At 37.9% G+C, this 14,770-nt stretch overlaps 3 protein-coding genes across 3 annotated transcripts; all 3 read right to left on the bottom strand.

Annotated features, from left to right (window-relative positions):
- Window positions 1-1,491: 1,491 nt before the first annotated feature.
- MONOS_8823 (uncharacterized protein) lies at window positions 1,492-4,560 on the bottom strand (the record flags this gene model as incomplete). The annotated part of the gene is made up of 1 exon (XM_067879266.1): window positions 1,492-4,560. One exon carries the CDS (start codon window positions 4,558-4,560, stop codon window positions 1,492-1,494), a length of 3,069 nt encoding a protein of 1,022 aa, XP_067726409.1.
- Window positions 4,561-4,692: 132 nt separating this feature from the next.
- On the bottom strand, window positions 4,693-10,596 carry MONOS_8824 (uncharacterized protein; the record flags this gene model as incomplete). Its single annotated transcript, XM_067879267.1, has 1 exon — window positions 4,693-10,596. One exon carries the CDS (start codon window positions 10,594-10,596, stop codon window positions 4,693-4,695), a length of 5,904 nt encoding a protein of 1,967 aa, XP_067726408.1.
- A 1,171-nt stretch (window positions 10,597-11,767) lies between these two features.
- Window positions 11,768-13,888, bottom strand: MONOS_8825 (uncharacterized protein; the record flags this gene model as incomplete). The annotated part of the gene is made up of 1 exon (XM_067879268.1): window positions 11,768-13,888. One exon carries the CDS (start codon window positions 13,886-13,888, stop codon window positions 11,768-11,770), a length of 2,121 nt encoding a protein of 706 aa, XP_067726407.1.
- Window positions 13,889-14,770: the final 882 nt, after the last annotated feature.

Genomic DNA, 14,770 nt, shown 5'->3' with positions numbered 1-14,770 from the left:
AATTTTTTCTTTTCATCAGGTTAATCAGAAAATGAATTATTCTTCTATTAATTAATCTTTGGAGTGATGATTTTTGAAATTGATAATAAACTTTAAATAATTTTTTTTATCAAAAATTGCAATTTAAAAAACATTTTTCTTTGAGAAACAATATATGATTGGTTAAAAAATAACTCGAAATTTTCTGAAATCCTTTCTCGAGATTAATTAAAAATTTCAGTTATAAATGAATTTCGAAATTAATTTATTCTTTTTCGAAATTGAAATACAGTCAAGCTCGGTTATAATCACAATCCATTTTGCACGATTTTTTGTGATTAAAACCGAACTTGATTATTACCGAAACATCTTTTTCATTGAAAAGTTTATCTGAATTTTATTTAGAATATAAATATTTTTTTTTTTCAATCTTTATTTAAATCCACACATTTGTGTCGATTTTTTCAAGTTGTAATGTTTAAATGAATATTTTTGTTTATTATATAGTAGAATAAAACAACTTTCATTTTTTCAAAAATTTCAAAATTGACAGAAAAATATGAATAAATTTTCAAAATTGTGATTATTCACGATTTCAGTGTGATTATAACCGATGAAATTACACAAGGAAAAATTCCCTTTATTATCGACACAAAAAAAGTTATTCGTGCTTTTTGGTAATAACAATCAATTGAAAATGTTGTATTTCTTATTCATCAAAGTGCACAAACGAGAATGTTTCTTTTTCTTCTTCTTGGAAATGGGATAAATAATTTGTTTTTTCTGACTGAAAAGTCAACAACTTTATTCTGTAATCACTTTTTCAAAAGATAATGATTTTCTTTTTTGTGCATAACAAATCATTAAAATAAACATTTTCAACAGATTTTGTTGTTATTCATTTTGGTTATGCGTTTTGAAAAATGAAAATTCAAAAGCAAAAATAAATGGTTTGATAAATAATTTCACAAAATGCAAAAAAAAATTTTTTTTCCAGATTTTTTTAAAACTTAATTATAAAAAGAAAAAATAAATATCAAAACATTCACAAAGAGATATAAAACGAAAGCAGTTTCAATAGACAGGTTGTTTTTCTTTGAACTCTTGAAATATCTGTTGTTTGTTAATTTTTTTCGGAAAATTTAAAAAAAAAAAAAAAAAAAAAAAACGAACCAGAATGATTGATGGTCAGGTTTTATTCTTTTCATGGATTTTTAACAATTGTGATGAATTTATCAATCAAAAAAATAAAAAGTCCCAAAAAATAAAAAAGAAAATTTGAATTCTTTATTATGTTATCTTGACATTTGAATAAAGTATTTTCCACACTGAAAACTTTTGAAAATCTAATTTGACTTCTGCTCCATATGTGTTGATGTTCTCATGCTTATTGTTTTGGGTTTGTGTCTTCCAATCTCACTGTTGTATTTCTTCCCGTCTTCATATATATTCCCTTGGCATCTTTTCATTTCTCAAAATATTTCTGTTTGATTGCTTCCAAAAGAGACAATTTCATTGTTTCTTCTGTTCCATTTCTGAAGCTGCATTTTGAGCAATTTGTATTTGCGATGTCACAACTATTTCACTTCCATCATATCCTCTTGAATCCTCAGTGAACAAAGCATCAGAAACAGTGAACAAAACAGCTCCTGCTGGAAAGTGATTGAGCAGCTCACGTTTCACCAGTTTCAGACTCGGCCGCTCATCCATTCTATGATTCAGAGTCACTTTAATCGGTTCGCAGTATGTCGACCCAAACAGAGCTGTCATGTCTGGCCTCTCCCCATTCAAGATCTTATCTCCTGCCACCTCTGCTGGATACTCCCCAAACGGGATATCCAGTGTCAGACACTCCCACAGCATCATCCCAATCGAAAACACAACCGACTTCTTCGTTGCTCCCATCTTCTTGTTCACCTGCAGCTCTGGTGCCATCCATCTCAAACACTCTTTTTTGTAATCTTCCTCATCCTCAAAGGCAGAAGAAGGAAGGGAGTCACTATCATCACTGGTAGATGTCACAACTGTTGATGATGAGATGGATGATGAATCATCATCAGAAGAGAAGTCGGAGTGCATCACGATGCAGATCACCATGTGCTCTGAAAACAGAACAATGTGAGGGCTCAGAGTGGAAAGAGAAGATAATCCATTTTCCATCTCATCAAAGGAGTGGAGGGCGAGATTGGCCACCCAGAACAAGATCTGTGCGGCTGTCTGCTCCCTCTCCTGAAGAGTGCCAATCGCCATCTCCTTTGTCTTGCTCAGCCCATGCAACAACATGAACAGTGAATCTCTCAGATCCACAATCAGCTTCTCATGAGGAGATGAACAGGCCATCGCATCCGCCAGATTCGACATGGACGAGGTGGTTAGGCACAGACTCTCCGATCGAACAAATGTTGAATCCGAATCAGTTGTTGAAGTGGATGAGATGGATGGTGATGGCGTTCTCTTCCTTGTTTCCTCTTCTTTTTCATCCACTTTCTCCAGTATCCATTCTGGGATCTTGTCTGAGTCTCTCCCCAGAATGTATTCAGTCGATCCACTCTCAGACAGAAGATGCTCAGATGACTCTGAATGTTCCATGTTCGTCTCATATATTCTTTTTTTGATCCTCTCTTCATTCTTCTTCTCTGCCTCCCTCTCTGCTCTTCTCCACTGCTCCTCTGGTGACATCTCCATCGTCACCATCTCAAATGCCTTTGGATCCTTTCTCACTGTGTCATTCACAATCTCCTCCAATTCCTTTGTTCTTCTCTTTTGCTTTCTCCAACGAATAGTTACAACAACAGATACAATCAGAACAATGATTAATACAACAACCAATAAAACAATCACAATCAATGCCCATGATGATTTCCCTTCTTTCTCTCCTTCAACAATCCTTACATCTCCTTTTCCAACACTTTCACTCCTGTTCTTCACAATGAATGACTCTGTTGATGAAAGGGAACCTGTTTTCCCAAACACAATCCACACACTCACTTCCGTCTCTTCTCTCACTTTCTCCCATTCTGAACATGAAATAACTGAGTGAATCTCATTCTCTGACACAAACCCTTCTTCTTCAATCTCCTTTCTCACAATCTCCTCTTCATCCCCATTTTTCATGCTCATCTTCACTGACAAATCACATGGCAGAAGCAGCTTTCCCACAATCATCAACTCCACATTCCCATTTGGCTGAGAAATATTCTTCACCTCTTCCAAAATGGGGATGAAAAATGATGATCCTCTTTCTGAAGCTATCCCTCCCAATTCGCATCCTTCATCCAATATCCACAATGAAGAATTGTCCTTCCATCCATCACCCCCTTTCACACTCACAACATCCAACTCCCCATTCCCTTCACAAATCACATTCCTTCTGGCTGATGGATATCCCTCGATCGATGGGTTGTTGCTCTCAAACTCCCCCTTCTCAATCTTCATATTCCCTCCACTCACCCGCAACCCACCTCCCTTGCTCTTCATAATTGTTGTTTCCCTCATCTCCACTTTGCTCTTCTCAACATCAACCAATGACCCATTCCATTTGCATAATCCTTCTTTTCTATTGTTTTCTTCATTGAAAACCTCGATTTCTGTTTCTCCATCAAACACACTTATCTCAATCCTCACATTCTTGGAATTCCTGATCTGCATCATGCTTCCCTTATCAACTGAATTCACACATCTTCCAAATGAGCTGTTCAGCGAACTCACCCCTTGCTCAACATCTTCCATCCCAATCACACACCCCTCCAACAGCAGAGTCACATTCTCAACTCCCATCTCTTTCATCTCCACTTTCGCTTTACCTCCAATGCTCACAACATCTCCCTCACATTCGATATTCGATATTCTTGTTTCAACAATTGTCACATCTGATGCTTCACGAAATGAAAGCACTGATCTTGTTGAATGAATATCCCTGAATGTTGAATCAAATATCTTCAGCTCTCCACTTTCCACACTCACAACTGAACTGTTCAACTTCATATCCTCAACTGCTGTTGATAATGAAGAGAGGAATTCACATTTCTGTATCTCCATTGAACCATTCTTCACTTTCATAAGATTAATGTGAGTTGATTTAAATCCATCTTCAAATTGGAATGAGCACCTCTCCACTGAACATTCATTCACAAACTCCATAACACAATCCTTCTCAGCTGACTTCTCAATCTTGCAGTTCAATCGAACAATCCCCTCTGTCTTTTTCAATGAGTTCACAACCAGATCTCCAATCACACACTCCTTCCTCACAAACCCTTCTCCATCAATCAGAATCCCATTCATCACCCCTTCCTGGACGTGCTCAACCCCACAGTTGATGCTCGCACACGGACTGCTCTGTGCCCCACACCCCCTCCCATCGCTTCCTCTCCCACTCACAAACACCTGTGCCGAATAATAGAATGTGATCAGCGGAATCAGATCAACAACTTCCTCGCTCCAAACATCCCTCCCACAGATCGAGTTGTTCGAGTTCAGTGACTCCTGGTTGTAGTTCAGCGCAAACAGTGTTTCGTTGATCTGGTGAGCAATCGAGTGGCATCTGACAAACACGTCTTTCCCCACATGTGCCTCATTCATCACAAACAGGATATTCACAATCTTGAAATACAGAGGCGGAATCTGACTTTCATTTCCATAATTCGCATGTGGGTCTGATCCATCAATAAACAGCCCTCCTCCACACCCTGTCTCACTCGAGCATTTGCACATCTAAAACGAGCTCCCATTCACTTTCAACACCGACTCCACACTCTTCAGCACCACTCTCATCCCCCCTCCTTCATCACTCAAACCACTCTTGCAACTCGACATCGAACACTCATCCATCACACACTCCACCCCGTCCTCATATGATCCCACATCAACAATACTCGCTCCAATCCCTTCGTTTGTGATGTTCGCAAATGAACACCCAACAACCCTCACAACTGGTCTGTTCACATTTGTAAAACCCTTCTTTTCTCCATTCATCTGGTTTTCCTCTTTCATCATCGAAATCACACTTCTCTCTGTCACATCAGCAAATGAGATGTTCACATTCTGAAGTGTCACCTCACCTGCACTTGGGCTGAACACAATCAACCCTTTCAACTCTGAAATCAAACTCAACGAACTCCTCTCAATCACAACACTCCCTCCATTCACTCTCATCAGGCAATATCCAAAACTTTCTGCCACCCCTCTCCCTGGGCCAAATGAACAGTCAGAAACTGACAAGCATGTGTTTGTTCCAGAGGATTCAATCAACACTGAATGATGGGTTGTGATGGCTGGCTTGGTGAATGACACATTCACAAATGACAGGCTCGCATTCGATGATATCATTGAACCATCATCAGACAAATCATTCTCTTCTTCATCACTGATCGTCACCCCTGTCCCTTTCCTTGTCCCTTCAATCACCACTTTTGGTGACTCTGAAATTGATGATGAAAATGATATGGAATGGCTCAGCAACCCTGACCCCACAATCGCAATATGTGTTTCCCCTTCTCCAAGTGTTGGATATTGAAGTGATATCAAGTGGTCAATCGATGAGCATGGTGCCTCGGAATACCCACAACCACTGAAGTCTCCTCCTCCCTCCTTCGAAACATACCCATCCCCACTCCAGTTCCTCCACAAATACACAACCAATGGAATCACATATCCCTCATCTCCTGTCGTCTTCCTCTCCCATCCACACAGCTCATCCAATGATTCCAATTCCTCTGAACTCATCTCCCATTTCAAGTGCTCCTCATTCACAATCTCTCTCAGATCCCATCCTGACACAAACACATTCTTCCCTTTCCACCCATCACATCCCTCAAATCCCATCCCTTCCATCACAAATGTTCCCATCTCATCTGCCAGCTTCACAAACATCCCTCCTCCCATTCCTCTCCCTCCTTCCTCAACAACCTCTCTTGGCACTTCACACCTTGAATATTTCACTCCTTTCATTTCCAACCTCCCTCCCTTCCCCACTGATATCTTCATCCCTCCCCCTTTCATCCCACTCCCCCCTGAACGCACTGATGACAAATTGCATCCTTCAATATTCACAATCCCATTCACACCCATCTCCACATTCAAACATCCTCCTCCTCCTCCTCCACTCCCACCGACAACTACCACTCCACTCATTCGGCTGTGATTCATCTCCAATTCAGCTCCATTCGAAACAACAATTGGCGATTTCCCACTCATTCTCACTCCCCCTTCCATCACAAATCCATGAACAACCAACCCTCCTCCCTCAATGCAAATCACATTGAATCCAATCAATTCATCATTTCCAAATGAGACTGAACAGTCGGTCATTGTGATGGTTGATGCTGATGAGGAGGAGTGAATGAATCCACTTCTCTTCCCATTCATTTCATCATTCAGCACAAATGACAAATGAATCATCTCAAATGATTTTGAACACTCAATAAGGTTGTTTTGATTCATCGATCCTTCATCTCTCACAACCACCCTCATCCCTTCTTCTTTCCCTGAAACATGAACCTCAAATGAAACCACTTTCATCTCATTCTTTATCAACGATTCTGATGCAACTTCGATTTCATTCACAGTGCTGCTCGCTCTCTTCCCAACACAATAGTCAATTGTTGAACACCCAAACTCCTCAAACCCACAATGACCGTGATCCAGTGCCCTCTCTCCACTCCCATCAACACTCAATTTTGAGCCAAGTGAGCACAAATACACAAACAGAGGAATCACTTCCCCTTCTCTCCCATCCTCACTCCCACACAACTTCAACACATCTGTTGGAATCACACCAAAATCAAAAAATGAAAATGAACTCCCATTCACTTTTGATTCCAACAACACTCCTCCACCACATTCAACAAACACATCCTTCCCATATTGAGCTTTGTTATTCTCTCCAAACACAAACAAACCCTCTCTTCCCGATTCCATTTTCATTGAACCATCCCTGCTCTCCATCGCAATCATCATCCCTCCCCCTCTCCCTTCACTTCTCCCATCTGAACTCTCCCCTGAACCCTTCGCCTCGCACCCATCAATCACACAACTCCCATTCACAACAACACTCCCTTCCCCTTTCACAACAACACTCATCCCTCCTCCTCTTCCACAAACACACCTGCACCCCTTCACAACACACGACTCAATCACAATTATCCCATTCTTCCCCTCATCTCTCTCTGCCCCAACCACTCCACTCACCCATCCCCCATCTCCACTTCTCTTCTCGATGTTGTTCACCTCACACCCACAAAACACAACTGATTCCACCCCTCCACCAAACTCAATCACTGAATGCTCTCCAAATCTCAAGGTCTCTGTGATCACCAATCCCTCCACTTTCACTTTTCCCCCAATCACATTCACAAAACAATATCCAATGAAATTCTCAGAGGAACAAACAACAGAACAGTCAGTGAGTGTGAGGAGTGTGGAATTGGATGAGATCAGAGATGATGATGATGCACCAGATAGAACAGATGGAATACAGAATTTGATGTTTCTCATTGAACATTTGCTCTGAACCTCAATCAGACAAGATGACTCAAAATTCTCTGGTGCTTTCACCCCAACTCCCATCCCTTTTGTTGCACAGGAAATCTCCCATTCATGGCCATCTGTCATTCCAACTGCCTCAGCAAGCTCAAATCCCGAATCCAATTCGATCTTCTTGTTTGTGTCTGCATATCTCACCTGCGCTGCATGGGTGATGGTGGCACACGGATAATAGTCAAACCCACAGAACCACGAGTCGTATCCACCCACCCCATCCTTCCCCTTCCCCACATGAACTGCATCTGGATATCTGTCCAAATACACATTCAGTGGGAACAGCCCCATTGTTGTGTCACTCCGATCATATCCCACCAGCTCGTTGTATTTCGAATCGTCATGTTGAACATCCAGCTTTTCTGTTGTTATTCCCCAGTTCACAGAATCGCTCCCATTCACAAACACATAATTCCCACCCAATGAAGCAAAACACCCTGAAAAGTCAACTGACACAATCGAGAAGTCAATCGAGTTGTCAGCCAGATGCAGCATCATCCCTCCTCCATATTTGCTACTTTTGCATCTGTTCATTGTTGTTGATAATTCAACCTGAAGCTTGCTAGTATCTGTTTCCAACTCAACCTTGATCCCACCACCATTGCCATTCTCACACTCACAATCCTCGATTGAAACATTCTGAACAACAAATGTCTCCCCTTCTGCCACACTCTTTGCCACAACCACCCCATCTCCTTCTGTCAACTTCACATTCCTCACAATCAAGTTCGCAATCATGCTCTCTCCAGAAGCAGTGGCTGTCAAAAAAAGGGCAGATGAGGAAGAAGAAGAAGGAGATAAAACAGGTTCAGAGAACAATGGTTGAGAAATATTCATATCTTTGATCTCCACTCCAACCATCGACAGCTGTGACAGTGGCACCACAAACACTGACGACGACAACACATAGCCTCCAACATTACTCGTGGTGATCACAACATCCTCCAATGAGAGTAAACCGCTCCCATCAGATACCACAGCCACACTCGGCGAAGAAGGATTTGCATTTGAGTTACAATCAACCTTCATGTGCAACAAACCAAGATGACCTGTTGAAACACTGAACAGCGATCCGGTTGATGAAAGGGCTCCTGTTCCAATCGAACATGTTTCCTTTCCTTTCCCAATGACTGAAATCTTCTTTTCCCCAATCTCAATCATTGTTGTCTCACTTTGATGATTCCCTTCCAGCGCCGTGATTGTCAAGCTAATCTGCACCTCACACATCTCAAATCCCTTCTTCACTGTTAGACATGGAAATGTTGTATTTGCCCCACAAAGCACATATTCATCATTTCCATTCACCGAAACGTAAATCGTCTTGTCCTTCAGCCAATCCTTCTTTTCTATCTGTTGATATGTCCAGACACCTGCGTTAGAGAAGTTGAAAGCATAGCACACTCTCTGAATGTCTGTATTCGTTGTGAAACACTCCTGAAACGGAATGTCATTGTCAAAAAAGAGATTGAAGGCATCCAAAAAAATCATATCATTCCCATGTGGAGTTGTTGAGGATTTGCAAGCACATTCATGAAAAAATAAATAATAAAAATAAACTCTATCAACTGGTGCTGTTGCTCGATTCGGATAAAAATACAATCCTCCTCCAGCTGACACAGCAGAGCAAGAGAAAAACTGAACATTTCTCATTTTGAATGAATCAGGAATGCTTTGACAAAACATGCCTCCACCTCCTGAATTTGAAAGTGAACAAGAAGTGAAACTGCTGTCAAACACACAAGCACTTTCTCCTCCTCCATTTTCTGATTCAATGCAATCTGACACAAATAATTGGAGATCGTCGAGATAAAGTCCCCCTCCCACTCGATCTGCTTTGCAGTTTCGAAAATCGCATCCACTGATCCGAACACATCCTGAAATTAATGCTGCATGAATTCCCCCTCCATAGAAATAATTTGCCGAACACTCGTTGAATGAGTTGCTAACAATTTCAAAAGAATAAATCGAACGGCACAAGATGCCTCCACCAGCGTGAAAAGCATGACAATCATTAAAAGAACTGTTCTTCACTAAAAGAACTCCATTTCTCTGATTATTCATGAAAATTGCCCCTCCATTCGAAGCGCTATCGCTTAATGCATTTTTTTCTCCTGTTGTCCTCGATCCGTTCCATTCGCACCAAGTGAATGTATTCGCTCCATTATCTGTTGTATTTTGTCTCACTGGAGCCAGCTTATTATCTGCATTTCCTTCACATTTCACATTCCTTGTTCGACAACACCCAATGAATGATGTATTAGAAACAGATAAGGAAGCCAAGGGATTGTTGAGAGAGGGGACAATCCCGCCATCATATGCATCACAAACAGAAGTGAATGAGCAACTGCTCATCAAACATGTGGTTTGGGTTGACGTAGTGGCTGTAGGCGAGCACGGATCAAGTGCTGTTGAGATGTTGAAAAATGACAGATGAGAGAGGGATATTAGGGGTATTGAAGGTGATGAGAGGAATGGGGCTGATGAGACACAAAAAGATGAAAAATGAGATTCACTCAAGGAAATAATGGAAGTTTTCGAAATGATGATGTCAAATTGTTCAGAAGTGAAAAGAGGAGGAAATGAACGCAATCCTTCAACATTTGACCTCAAGGAAATATTCACAAATGACCCAAAGCTTCCGTCCAGCTCCATTGGAGGAGAATGCTGCTCAACAAAAAGAATGCACTCTTTCATCGAAACAATGCTTCCTTTTTTCGCAATGAAAATCCTTTTTGTGCCTTTTTCTCTCACAGTCAAGCCCATTTCCATGACTGATGAATTGAAGCATTCCAAGCAACCATCTATTTCACTGTATTGGAAAATATTTCCATTCTTCAAAATATCAATTTCTCTTCCTAATTCTTTTTTGTTGTTTTTTTCATCTTTGAGATAATCTTTTCCACCAACTTCATTTTTTATAATTTTTTCCATCAATCTTCCATCATCTTCTTCATAATTAATAAAACCATCTTTTGAAGGATTTTTGTTTATCTGAAGCAGATAACCATTCATTTCAATGACTACTTCTTTCATGTTTTCTCCAATCCAGCTCGAGTCTTCGGTAAGGGCAATAAGACTCATACAATACAAAAAAATGCTTGAAGCAAACATCCCCATTCCTGGCAACATTCTCACTTTGCCTCAATGAAAATAATTAGATTATTAAATATTTTGATACAATAATAATATTATTATGGGTGTAGAAAATGCTGAGTTAAATAGATTAGAATGTTTCATCAAAGCATTAGATTGAAATGAAACAGTTCATGTTGGATAAATAACGATTGAAAAGATATTGAATGATATCTTTTTTTTCTGCAGCAAATGTTAGATATTAGAAAAAGTTCAAATTAAAAAAAAAACACACAAAAACACACACATATATATGTCATCAAATTTTCAGGATTTTTTTATTTAATTAACGATAAATTCGAAAACCGCTACGTTGGCATTTTGTTGAAGTACCTGAGTTTTGAATAAAATTTAAAATATCAAAATCGTTTTTTCAAAATTTGTCTGATCCTTTTCGAAATAACTCTTTTGTAAAAAAGTTTTGATTGAATTTATAATCGAAATGAGATTTAAAAAAAAAAAAATTAATATTTATTTCAAACATGGAATAAAGATGAATGCATTTTCCGATATCGTTCAATTTTTCTGAATCTCATTGAGAAAAATAATGAACAACACTCTTTAAAAAAGTGTGTTTTCAAAAATGATCATCCATTTGTTTTGATTGTTATAATATTTAAAACAAAATATTCTAGAAATTGAATTATGAATGGCAATAACTTTTTTGGATAATAGCATGTTTTTTCAAAAAGATATGTGTTTTTTACAACTCAATATTCCAAAATTGATTATCAACAGATCATCTATCGTCAACGGATATCGAGACTTTTGCATCTCTTGTTTTTTTTTTTTTTTTTTTTTTTTTGTTGAAGCATTTAACATTCATTTTTTGAAGATAATTTTCTTGAATACAAGTAATTCCTTTTTTGAAATGGAAATCATGAGAAAGAAGTTGCGAAAGAAAACGAACACAGCAACTTTAGCATTATTTCAATCATTTGAATGAAAGCAAATATTTCAGAAAAAAATGAATAATGAATTTCATCTTTCATCAATATCAAACAATAAAATGACAAAGCGCTTCAAATGATTTCACTTTTTTTTATATGAAAAAATGTTTAATGAATCAAAAATAAACAACACTTTTGAAATTTGTGGTTATTCTTTTTCTATTAAACATTTATTCGCTGAATTTTTTGAATTCACCTAAAGTTGTTCTGAACACACCCATTTTACTCCATATGTATTTGATTGTCTCAATTCCCACACCAACAAGTGTTGGATCGTAATGTCTTCCAACCTTAAGGCGAACAAGATTCTTCTTCTTGTCCAACTTATTCATTTCTTCAACTACAACATAATATCTTGCGAGATTCATCAGGGTTTCGTCAACTCGCGATGAAGGAGAGAAACAACATGACTTTTCATTTTCTTCTGATCTTCTTTGTTCATAGCCGAATGTTCTTTCTTTTTCTTCCATTTTTCTTTTGAAGCAAATATTTTGTTTTCGCTTCTTTTCAATTTCAAGAACTTGATCTTCTTCATAATCTTCATCCTCAAAATCTTCTTCGTCTTTGTTGCCTTGTTCATCTCCACTATCTTCACAATCTTCGAAATCTTCGAAATCTTCGAAATCTTCGAAATCTTCGAAATCTTTTAGATCTTCTGAATCCACTTCTTCTTCATTCTTCTTTTTTGACATTTTTTCGTTCCATAATCGCTCAAAGATTTCATTTGCATTCTCAAAATAACACTTCGATAAAGAATCAGAAATAAAAGATGCAGAAGCAGAAGAAGCAGCAGATGATGTTGATGATGATGATGGCGATGAAAGCTGTAAATTAACAAACTCAGAATCTCTTTCTTTTTTGGCCTCTTTTATATACTTCTCAGGAACATAATTCCTGACAAACTTATGTAGTTGCTGAATCGCTTCTAGGTGGATTTCCCACAGCTCATCGCACTCTTTGCAGAACCTCTTACATTCATCCAATGAGAATTGATAATTTCTCCATCTCTCCTCCTCTTCCTTTTTTTCCCTAATTTCATCCAAACATTCCTTTAATTCTTTCCTCAATTCTTTGATGAATTCCATATTGTGTTGATTGTACATGATTTTTTCGTTCAATTTCTGCAGTCTCTCTTTTTGTTTCTGAATCCGATCCTGGATTTCTGGAAGATTTTTTTTTGGTGCATACAGCTCAACTGTTCCTTTGCACTCGCTTGTCTCATTTTTGAACGCATGGTGAATTTTCAGTAAAGTGATATCGGAAATTATTTGTCCCGTCATTGTTTCATGACTTTGAGCTTTGTACACAGCCCGAAACACACCATCCTCAATTCCAGATTTCTGTGTTTTTTCGTCTGAAAAAGTGTATTTGTTCTCAGGGATAAATTTGAATTCTGTGCCAGGCACTTCAATCTTCTTCTCAATTCTAACTTCGTTCGAATGATAGTTCTGATGCTCATCGAATGGAATTGAATCGTATTTCACAAGCTCGTTCGAGTCAAGCCTTGCAAGCTCTTCTTCAATTTGCCGTTTCAATTTTTTGTAAGGATCGATATTTTCTTCATCTTCTTCATCACCCTCACAATCTTTATCTTCATTGTCAATTGTAATTTTGCTCAGCGTGCTCTCAACTTTCCTCATTTTTTCATTCATTGAGAAGCATAATCGTTTGCAATTGAATGCAAAATCACAACATGCATTTGAAACCTCTTGCAAAAAATAGGGAATCCTTCGTCTGCCTATCATTGCCGTTACAAGCAGCTTCAGAGTAAGTGCTGTTTCTGAGACTTTCCTTAAAAAGTCGTTTGATTCAGGAGTACTTCCACCTAATGGAACACGATCTGGTAAAACAAAGTGATTCTCATCTTTCACCATTGATTTGATTCTTTCAACTGAGAAAGAATCCAAAGGATCATAATACAGCAGCCTCTCGTTTTCGAGTGCTCTTTTCAACACATACAGTGCTTTAAGTTGACCCAGACATTTCTCCAAATTTGCCTTCTGCAAAGTTTTGTTGATCAAACTTTTCTCAAGAACTTCAATCATCCACTTTTCAGTTTGTGTTCCAGAATCTTTGAAAAATTTACTCTTGATTTCATCCAGCTGACCGTTGAATAATTTGTAAAAATCGTTGTAAAGTTGGTCTTGAATTTTTTTAATCATCTCTTCTCCCAATTGACCGCTGCCTTCCTTTCTCATTGCCCATCGAAGACCGCATTTATTGGAAATAAATACTAATGGCAGATCAATGTCCTTGCAAATGTTGTTGATGAATTCTATGTCTTGAGTCATTTTTGATAAGTTACGGAAATTATTATATTCCGAAAGATATATGACCATCACTTTATTAGTTTTTCTTTTATTGGCCTCCAAAATTAGCGTGCTTAGGATGTCTCCCTCGATATCGATATTTGATCCAACAAACCCTTTCGGATCCAACAAAGTTGAGTCGTCAAATTTGAAGCAATCTGCGGATTGAGTTTCTGATAGAATTCCGTTTCCAATTTTTGGACCTTTGATCAATTCATTAATTTTTGCGATATTCCCTTCTTCATTTTCTTCCATTGACACTCCCAAAAGTGCATTTATTAACGTACTTTTTCCAGTACCGCTCTTTCCTGCGATAACAACCAATCTTTCATTTTGTGAGCATTCTTCAAATTTTTCATTAAACTCTGTGATAATTTTCAAATATTCATCAAATGATGATAATAATTTAAATTTTGTTTCCTGGTCATTTGCACTCTGAAAAGAATGATCCATCTTTTTTCGAGACAATTCAAAATAAATTATGTATTGCTCCATAATTTTTTTCAAATCAAATTATTTTAATATTAAAAAGAATTGGAAAACTTGCATTGCATACACACGAATTTTGAGTGAATGCTGTTCATATCGAAACATTTCAAAAATTCATTTTTTTGAACAAAACCATTATTAGAGATTTTTCTGTTTTTTTTTTTTTAATTCAAAAACAAGAATTGATTATTAACAAAATACGAGTTCTTTATTGTGATGCGTATCATTCATTTTCTTTATTAAGATAATTTATGTGTTTATGGTTTGTCAATAGATGTATGATTTGCTCATTTCTTTTTTTGTGAAAATTTTTTTTATTGGTTTTATTGTAAATTTCTATGTAAACAAGGTTATCATTTTTTAAATTATAAATGG

Source organism: Monocercomonoides exilis (genome assembly GCF_001643675.1).
Source record: "Monocercomonoides exilis strain PA203 chromosome Unknown scaffold26-1319188, whole genome shotgun sequence".
Classification (NCBI taxonomy): Eukaryota; Preaxostyla; order Oxymonadida; family Polymastigidae; genus Monocercomonoides; species Monocercomonoides exilis.
The sequence above is the reverse complement of the archived record's forward strand: the minus strand, read 5'-3'. Positions and strand labels throughout refer to the sequence as shown.